General features: G+C 39.1%; 1 protein-coding gene and 1 pseudogene across 1 annotated transcript; both read left to right on the top strand.

The window, feature by feature from the left end:
- The first annotated feature begins 1,977 nt into the window (after positions 1-1,977).
- On the top strand, positions 1,978-2,466 carry LOC147498197 (uncharacterized). Its single transcript, XM_086563173.1, has one exon. It carries the CDS (start codon positions 1,978-1,980, stop codon positions 2,464-2,466), a length of 489 nt encoding a protein of 162 aa, XP_086419299.1.
- Positions 2,467-5,253: 2,787 nt separating this feature from the next.
- On the top strand, positions 5,254-6,419 carry LOC147498198 (U-box domain-containing protein 11 pseudogene; annotated as a pseudogene).
- The last annotated feature ends 4,109 nt before the right edge of the window (positions 6,420-10,528 follow it).

A 10,528-nucleotide genomic window follows, 5' to 3' on the forward strand; every position in this document is an offset into this window, starting at 1 on the left:
CCTAGTGGTTTAAGGGCTTGTTGCATATGGTCAATGCAATCGCACTCAGCGAAACGAGAGTAGATAGAACTCCATTTTTGGTCACTTATTCTAATTTCTCATCTTTGCTTGAGGACAAGCAAAATGCTGTTTGGGGGTGGTTTGATAAGAGCCCAAAACTGTAGTTTTAACCCTTTAGCAGTCATACTTTTAGACCAATTATGTGAGTAATAATTAAGAGTTAACACTGATTACGTGATTTTATGCATTTCAGGCTTCAAAGTCCATTATGTGCAGAAATGTGCCACTTTAGTGAGATAAAGGAGCAAAGGTCGGTTACTAAGGAGTTCCGTGATTAAAGGCCAAGATTCAAGAAGACAAAGCCTTTCTAAAGCCCAGTCAAAAGCTGAAAAGTCGGCTTGAGGTAAAGCAGATACACAAAGTCCGCAGAACTTCCGAAGGCCGTATCTTTGGACTCAGACCTCGGAATGGGGCCTACCTTATGTCAAAACGACCGGCTCGGAAAGAGATTTCCAATGGTCTAAGCCGTGATCCAATCAGAGGAGCAAAAGCGGACGAAAAGTCTGTTGAAGCCAACTGCAGCTGAAGAGGCCTTTTTGGACTGAAAGAATTGGGTTTTGGGCCTGATTCTCTGGCCCAAAACATGGCTCCAAGCCCATGCATGATTTTTGGATCTGAAAGTATAAAAACCAAAGCTTAGCTCTTTGTTAATGGTAGATAGTTAGACCTAGAAATAGATTAGATTAGTAGCCTCCACTAAGGAATTCTAGATCTAGTTTTTCATGTAGATTAATTAAGTTTAGTTCCATTTCAATTATTGTATTAGATTAAACCTTTGAATCTTGTTCTTCATTTTGATTAGATCAATAAAGTAGTATTTTTATCAATTTCGATTTTTGTCATTTCCATTTCTAGATCTAATTTCAATTCCTGTCCTTATTTCATTTGAGTCATTAAATTAGATTTCATTATTGTTTAATTAAGTAAATTTCAATTCTTTATATCATGTTTAGTTTAAATGTAATCGGAAATGATTGCGTAATGATTCTCGGCTAAACCTCCATTAGAGGGGGTTGAGAAGCCTTGATGAAAGCTTGATTCCGAATATCGTAGAATCGTCGTAATTTCCTTTCCACTCTAGAAACGATTAGTTCACCATGAGAATGGGTTTAATCGTTCACATGCTAGTTATGAATTGGTAGGAATGCCATGTGTAATTAGGGATTAGGAAGAACCAATTATTCTGCGAAGCAGTTCAATTCGGATTACGATGATTCGTCGTTAATAGGATTAAGTCGAGTTAAGGTGGAATCAATCCCCCTCTAACTCCTTATCATAGAATCAACGTAGCATTCCCTTAGTTGTTCTAATAGTCGACTAGTGCATCTTGTGGGTAGTTGCATCGTAGTCTAGTTGCCTTTTCATAAATCTCTCATTAGACTTTAAGAGTTGAATACTTATACTTAGAGAACATTAACATGCGGAAGGACTAGGAGTGGAACGAATCACTCTACTCCACTATATCTCATAGGATTGAGAGTAGAAATCTTTGATAAAAATATAGGATCATAATCTAGTTTTAGTTTTACTTACGTTTGTAAGTTTCATCGCTTTATTTCGTAGGTAAAACTATCAATTTTATCTTTATCAGCTGCCACAGACACGGCGGTAAGTGCCGTTTTATTTGTTGATGGCGAAGATGGGCGTCCAATTTTTTTCATTAGCAAAACTCTAACGGGGGCGGAAACTAGATATTCAAGAATTGAGAAAATTGCTCGCTTTGGTTGACTCGCAAGGCGCCTTTGCCCGTACTTTCAAGGACGATTGGTCAAGGTATACACTGAGTACCCTATTCGCAAAGTGCTCCATAACGTATAAGAGTCGAGTAGACTGGCTGAATGGGAAAGTTACTTGAGTGCATATAGCATTACTTTCGAACCGCGCACTTCGGAAAAAGGTCATGTTCTTGCATCTTTGATGTCGGATTTTCCAATTGATGATATGGTCCCTAAAAATAATCAAGACGAAAGCCCATCCGTTGATGAGGCAACAATTGGGGGCAAGCAGGTATCATCCACATCTATTACCCCGTCTTCAGACGTTTGGATAGTCTACACAGACGGTTCACATAACAAGTTTGGATCCGGGCTCGGGTGTGTTTTTATTAATCCTGATGATTCAGTAATTGAGCGGTCAGTTCGTTTCGGTTTCAAAGCATCTAACAATGTAGCAGAATATGAAGCAGTCCTTTATGCCATGCATACCGCTTTAGAATTTAACGTTCGAAAGCTTCAGGTTTTTACAGACTCTCGATTAGTAGCAAGTCAATTTGAAGGCTCTTTTGAAGCACGGGATGATAAGATGGCAGCATATCTAGACTTAATCCATAGGCTTGCTCATCAATTTGATGACATTTCAATCATTCAAAGACCTCGAAACAACATACTCTGCAGCAGTCGCTATTGATGGACCAAGAAACGTCAGCATTGACTTCCAGCAAGACCCAAGTATTGACTTGTCAGTTGAAGCGACTCAGCGACATATACATCAACGCAGCGTCTTTTTTTTTCACTGCTTCTTCAGAGCCATCACCTTCAAGTATTCATGTTGTGAACACCAGAAAAAGAAAATATGACAATGATGACGCTTTGTTGCCTAACAAATTAAACATTGACTCCTTGCCAGATGGAGGAATGTGTACTAAAGGAAATGACACAGAAATTGTTCAAGGTGACCAGAATGTCGACAAATCAACAGAGGAGCCACACGTCTTTAATCTACCTATGTTAGAAGCACCAATTGAAGACTGGCGAACCCCATTAATTACCTTTCTGAGCAACGGCATCATCCCTTCAAACCCCAAACTCGCTGAAACGGTAAAGCGAGACGCTTGGAAATTTGTAATAGTATCTTCGTCGAATGGTGTTCTACAATTGTACAGAAAAGGACATCCCTTGTCTCCCATGCTCAGATGCCTCACCAAAACCGAAGGTCTACTTGTGTTGCAAGAAATTCATGCAGGCATTTGTGGCAATCACGCCGCTGGTCGAAATTTAGCTCATAAAGCAATGACACAGGGATATTGGTGGCCTCATATGCAGCTAGATGCCAAACATATTTCTCAGACATGCGTTCCTTGTCGGGAAGCACTATAATATAGGCATCCTACCGCCGCGAATTACATCCAATTTTTCTCCATGGCCATTTGCAAAGTGGGGTTTAGACATCATCGGCCCTTTCCCTAGAGCTCCGTGAAAATGCGTTTCTTCTTTGTTTTGCTCTGATTACTTTACTAAGTGGGCAAAAGTACAACCTTTAGTGCACATTCAAGCTTCCGATGTCAAGCGCTTTTTGTGGAAAGATATAGTTTGTCGTTTTGGCATCCCTGCTGAGTTAATATCTGATAATGGCAAGCAGTTCGATGCAACCGAAATACACAATTTCTATGCCAATCTCCGTATCCAGCATAATTTTTCTGCTCCATATCACCCTCAAGCTAACGGACAAGCTGAAGCAACAAACAAGTCTATCCTAGCTATCCTTAAACGTCGTCTAGAACAAGCTAAGGGGAAATGGACAAGAGAACTACCAGCCGTGCTTTGGGCATACATAACCACTCCAAAACGCTTAACCGGTTTGTCCCCATTTAACTTGGCTTATGGTGCGGAACCATGGAACCCTCTCTTGAAATATTTTTTGAAACGACTTTTATCGCAATTAAAGTTTTGTAATGGAAATGGTGGCTCACTCTAAAGCCAATTTAGATGAAATTCAAAGTTATATTTTCTACTCCACTACCGGGCTTTAATGAAAAGACGATCATGACAAGAAACTTTGCCTAAAAGTTTTCCGGGAAGGAGATTGGGTGTTTGCGAGAAAACCTAAAATCATCGACATGGGGAAGCTATGTGAAAATTGGGAAGGACCGTTTGTGGTTGATCATAATAAAGGATCATATTTGTTCGCACCATTGGGGAACACCTTTCCCTAAACCATGGAATGCACTCCATATTAGGCGTTTTTATCGTTAGGTTTTTTTGGTACTTACCATATCAATAAATTAATTGTTTCATTTTCTAGTTTTCATGGTTCATTGGAAAATGACAACATCTTTTCATGTTTGCTCAACATATCAATGATTAATAAAAGTTCATTTGTTAGCATTAATTTCAATCACCAAACTTCGGGTATATATTATTACTATTTTTGTTATTGGAGTTTGCGTTTGCAATACCAAACTCGCGGCATTCAAAGTCATGGAGTTTGCGTTTGCAATACCAAACTCGCGGCATTCAAAGTCATGGAGTTTGCGTTTGCAATACCAAACTCGCGGCATTCAAAGTCATGGAGTTTCGCGTTTTGCGATACCAAACTCGTGCATTCCAAGACATGGAGTTTGCGTTTGCAATACCAAACTCGTGCATTCAAAGTCATGGAGTTTTTGCGTTTGCGATACCAAACTCGTGCATTCCAAGACATGGAGTTTGCATCCGCATACCAAACTCTATGCATTCAAAGTCATGGAGTTTTGCGTCAGCGATACCAAATTCGTGCATTCCAAGACATGGAATTTGCGTTTTTGCGATACCAAATTCTGTGCATTCAAAGTCATGAAGTTTGAAATTACAATACCACACTTTATACATTCATATCATGGAATAAGTAATGCAAGAATGAATGTATACATTCAAGCCATGAAATTTGGTCTATGATACCAAAAGATATACAATTAACGCCATAAAACGGGTTAACATTTCAATGTTTATGCTTGAGTCAATTAAAAAGTTATATGAGCATTACGTATTTTATTTTACTGATTCAAACAAATCAGTGATAAGATTCCATTTTCGCATACGTGCAATTGGATATACGCAAAATGACGCGTCTTAGACTTTTCAATACATGATCAGTGGAATATCCAACTTAATTGGCTTATTCATATCAATCTCTCAAACAATATCAACAACAGGAGAGACGATTTTTTGTAGGTTCTCGTCGAAATTTATAGTTCACCTTAATTTGTTACCTTGAAACCAGAAAGAGGTTATTCCGTTATTCAAAAATCTCAAAATGAAAAATCTTCTACGGTTAGATACTGTAAAAGTGCAGAGAACATCAAAATTGATTGATCAACATGTACACAAATCTTCAGTCATAAGCTAATATCACTGGTTTGGAAATGTAAAACTACTGTAAGTTCGCCTCCATTTTGTTGTATTGCCCTTGCTTTGGCAACAATCAGCCAATCACGTAGTACTTACATAACAAAGCTAAAGATATCAGCGTCTTAATCCAAAAAGGTTATCTCGTACATTATCTCAACCTATGGACAGAGAAATTGATCTCCATGAGCTGGGTAACATATGTAATGTCCGTCAGCATCTGCAACCAGTGGTGGATGGTATGACAAGGCACTCTGGGACTGTGGCGTTAGATGGTTCTAATGCTATGGACACAGACAAATTGGCTGACAATAATTTGGAGGATACTAAGAAGTCAGATTCTGTTGCAATTCCTGATGATTTTCATTGTCCCATCTCTCTCGAACTAATGCGGGATCCTGTTATTGTTTCCACGGGACAGACCTATGAAAGATCTTGCATACAAAGGTGGATTGACTGTGGAAATAAAACTTGTCCTAAAACTCAACAGCTGCTCCTAAATTACTTGTTGACCCCAAATTATGTATTGAGAAGCCTAATTTTGCAATGGTGTGAAACGCATAAGATTGAGCAGCCTACCGGATCAACAAATGGAAGGCTTAGAAAGAGTGATGGGTCATATCATGAAGTCAGTGGTGACATTGCAATCATCACTGCTCTAGTTCGTAAGCTCTCAAGTCGGTCAGTTGAAGAGCGGAGAAATGCTGCCACAGAAATCCGCTCCCTGTCCAAAAGAAGTACAGACAATAGGATACTATTAGCCGAAGCTGGAGCTATTCCAATTCTAGTCAACCTGTGAACGTCAGAAGATATTATGACCCAAGAAAATGTTGTCACATCCATTCTCAACCTTTCTATTTATGAGAATAACAAGGGCCTGATAATGCTGGCTGGGGCTGTTCCTTCTATTGTTTAAGTCCTTAGGATGGGAACTACAGAAGCCAGGGAGAATGCAGCAGCAACCCTTTTCAGTCTGTCACTTCTAGATGAAAACAAGATAACCATTGGGGCATCTGGTGCAATTATTGCTTTAGTAGAACTACTTAAAAGCGGGAGCTTGAGAGGGAAGAAAGATGCTGCAACAGCATTGTTTAACTTGTGCATATATCAGGGGAACAAGGGTCGTGCTGTGAGGGCAGGTATTCTTGTCCCACTGATGAAGATGCTCACAGACTCGAGCAACCCCATGGCGATGAAGAAACTCTTTTGAAAACAAACCAAATATTTGCTACGCTTTTCCGCCAACTGCTCAACCAACTCCTGTTCTGCTGCAATTTCAACTTGCAATACCTTCGACATGTCGGCAGCAGCTTGTTTTGCGTCTTTTGCCACAAGGGCAGAGTAACGTGCAGTCTCAGGCATTTTCATACGCCAATAGTACGTCAGAGCAGCTGGAATAGCTCCAACCATTAGAATAATACGCCAAACGTAATCAGCCTGTGGGACAGTTGAGCCTTTTGGATCGATCAAGTAAGAGGGAGCTCCAAATGCACCGTTAAATGCTGATGATACTATAATTCCAACAATCCTACCGGATAAAATTCCAAAACCTTGCATTGCAAAGACAGCAGCAATGAATGCACCGCGAGTTTTCTTGTTGGCATACTCAGACATGATTGTAGGTGAAAGGGGGTAATCACCACCAATGCCAAATCCAAGCCAAAACCGAAAGGAGCAAAGAGTAGCTATGACACCTTGGGGATCCTTGCCCAAGTAAAGTCCATAAGCAATTGAACAGATATACCACTTCACATGATTAGCCAGTGGAGTAAATCCCTCTAACACAAAAATAGTATCCATACCACCACCAAAAAAAAAAAACCACTGAGATCTGTCAGTTAAAAATCAAATGAACCTGTTCTCTTGTCTCAGTTTCATTCCAAATGTACATTGACAAAAAGGAAAAGAAATTGAATACCACTGATATGGTCTCAAGTCAATTTTCGGTAGTTGTCAATTAGCATTTCCCAACAAGTAATGACGACTAGTTTACAAAATCATAATAGGGCAACACTCATAATCACAAACAGAACTTAAATACTTATTCAACTCATTGCAAGGGTGTCAAAGTGTCGACTTACTCTAAAAGGGAATAAATCCAAAACGATACAAACATATACGATCAAATTGTGGCAAATAAATAATATATTATTGAAAGGGAAATAAGCTAGTAACAGGTAGATGAGTCGATGACTATAACGTAACTACTAAGTCTACGACAAATAGATAACAATTTAAGTCGACTGTTCGTCTTCTTCTTTAGACGGGGTAGAATCTCCTCCTAAATCATCAAGCCGAGATCTTCAATGGCGTCTTCTATAGCACTAGGAAGAAGTATACCATCATTTTCTTTTAATGGACGAGAATCATATAGCAAAGTATAATGTTCCAGAGCGTTTTTTAGCACATCACGCGTTCCATTCAGCAAGTCGACATTCTTCTTTGCTGAAGACTCCAGCTGAGCATTTTCAAGCAACGCTGCGGCGAGCTTTGGATTCAATGCAGCTAGCGTACCTTTTTCAACGCGCAATTTTCTTATAATCTGTATCTTTCACTTTTAATGCTTTCTCCATAGCCATTTTCAAACAACCTTTTTCATGCTCCAAAACAACCACTCGTTCTTTTAAAACCGATGACTCATTAATGACTTTGGCAACCTCAGCTGTAGCCTCATCTTTATCGTTCTTAAGCTTCTCTATCATCAGTGGTGATAGACCCCGTTCTTTTTCTTTACCAATCATTATCATTGCTTTAGCAAAACTCTCTTTAGCCTACAAAAATAAATTTATTACTACAATAAACTATGATAAATCCTATAATTTAAAGTGCAATGGAATACTAACCTCTTGCAACTTTTGCATCCCCATATTGCAAAAATCTGAAGTATCACCTATACACATCAAGTTACCGGATAGAGGGTTCTCTCCAGAAGTGGGCTGCATCAAATGTTTGTTAACATAATCATCGAGCAGATCAAAATCAAGAACTTCAAGAGTTCTTAGCGATCTATCATGTCTTCTTCAGAAAACCAATTGAAGTGGGTGCAGCAGCTTCCATTATTGTGGTGTTTACAGCTTGTGAAGGGGCAACAACATCTTGCGTAGAGCTATCAACAATAGCATGAACCTCATTGGCCTGGGAAGGTCCACTCCTTGAAGGCTGCAGTTGGGTATCTTCAGTTTCTAAGCTAATTTCTATAACAGGTGAAATAGTAGTTGCTGCATCTTTGTTAGTTGCGACGAGGAATGCTTTAGCAGCACTTTGAGGACCATTATCTTCACATGCTTTGGGCTCCACAACATCAATAGAACGGCTTTGGGAGAGTGTGGACTCAACGCTACCGCTAATAAAGTTTTCGTCAACTTTTTGTTTGTTCCTTCTATCTTCCTCTTCGGATGCCTTAGTTGACACTTCAAGCGTTTTCCAATCTTCCCAACCATCATCTTGCACTTCATTGGTTAGTTTTCGCTTCTTTTGATTTGAGCCCTCTCCAGAATTGAGCGATAATTTCCTTGGCAAGCAATCACTTCTAAGATTCGTTCCATTACTTCGGCGCTTATCTGTCAATTGATCTTTGGATGCAACATATTGCTCTTGATGCGTTTTTGGCCCAGAAAGTTTCTCACGGTCATTTTGTCTCTCGCTACGCCAACCCCAATAAGCAACCTCATTAGGCCAAGTTAAATCAAGAATGTGTTCCTCACGGTCACTACTAAAATAAAATTGTAAGTTCTCTGCAGCTCGTTTTCCAATCTCAATATTTGGAATAATAGGGCTTTCATCTATAGAGCATCACAAAATGTCATTTAAACATACAAATTTACAACAATCAAATCAATAAAATTCAATGTGAGAATTTAATGCTTGTCGCACCTCGTATTTTATTTGGAACACGTATTCCATGGGGATTCCATGGTCCTCGGAGGAGAAAACAATATTTATCCCAATCTTTGTAACCTTTCGGTAAGCCTTTAAACTTCTTCTCAGTCTTCCAGTCCACGGTAAAATATGACGACCCATCTGCCTCAATGCGACGTTGCGGTCGCAGCAAAAGAAACAATTCTTCAAAACCAAAGGGACGCTTGTAGTTTTTTGCCAAAGCTTTAGCTCGTGCAAATACCAACCACAGCGGCATCCCGATTTGTATTGGTGCAATCTGCCATAAAGACAATAATCGTGCAGCGTCATAATCTAGCGGGATTGTTAAACCTTGGTCCATTTGCGCACACGTTACGACCATTTCTCCCTCTTCCATGGGATGATTTGTGCTGAAATTTTCAAGTTGCTTGACATCAAAGTTCTTCAGCTGGCAAAGACCCTTAATTCCTTCCGTACCAGTTACGCAAATAATAAATCTTGGCACAGGCGAACGCTCTAACCATCGTCGTCGAATAATTTCACCAGTACATGTTACCATCGTCATTCTCGCATCTTCACGGCTACTTCGGACTTTCACATCATCTTTATTTCCACTCATAATAACCATATATAACGATCGGGTATGTATGTTTCACTTTTGTTACTCTTACATAACAAAAGTGTACGTAACCTTTATAAAATACTATATAAATCCTTATTAAATAGATAAGGATTAATCCTTTTATAAAGTTGCCTCCTAGTAAAATGGGATAACTGCTCCTAATTCAAGCCTTGAAGTAATCTAGTTTCACAGTCCCTATTAATCAAAACACCAATTTCACTTTGATCCAAATTAATCCTTATCTATTTAATTATCAAAACATAAGATTTGATATTGATTTTAAGGGGCAAGCTGATTTTAAATTTATTCGGTTTGGAGAAGGACACCGGATGTACATGGCCATAATAATTGCGGAACACATGCTCCCCCTTGCGATAGGTACATTGATTCATGTTGTGAATGGAATCTTATAAATGGTATTGCACCAGAAAATATGGACATAAGAGAGAAGTTGGGTATCCATTGCGAAAGACCAGTCCATTGAAAGCATTGGTGTGCAAGAAATTGCATGCAAGTATCCCAATGCATGAAACAAAAACTAGTGCTAATTAGTATTTTTCCTAAATGGATATATGAAACTACGTGCAAGTTCTGGGTTTAAAGTTCTGTTGCTGGAGATTAAGCAATAATCCTTAGGCTTAGGCCTCTGATTCTATATCAAATATTCCTAATTTTGCTTAAAAATAATTGATTTCATCCTTTTTATCTTAATCATGCCATATATTGTACATGGTCTAAACACTATACCAGTTATTATGGTTCCGTTTCTTTTCCCCATTTTTTCTTTGCCACATCCAATCAATTCCATATGGCAAAGAGGGGGCAATGTACGTACCTCCACATTCGTACCCTGGCTAACGAACTCATTAGGGACTTAGTCTTTATA

Source organism: Coptis chinensis, chromosome 5, assembly GCF_015680905.1.
Source record: "Coptis chinensis isolate HL-2020 chromosome 5, ASM1568090v1, whole genome shotgun sequence".
Classification (NCBI taxonomy): domain Eukaryota; kingdom Viridiplantae; phylum Streptophyta; class Magnoliopsida; order Ranunculales; family Ranunculaceae; genus Coptis; species Coptis chinensis.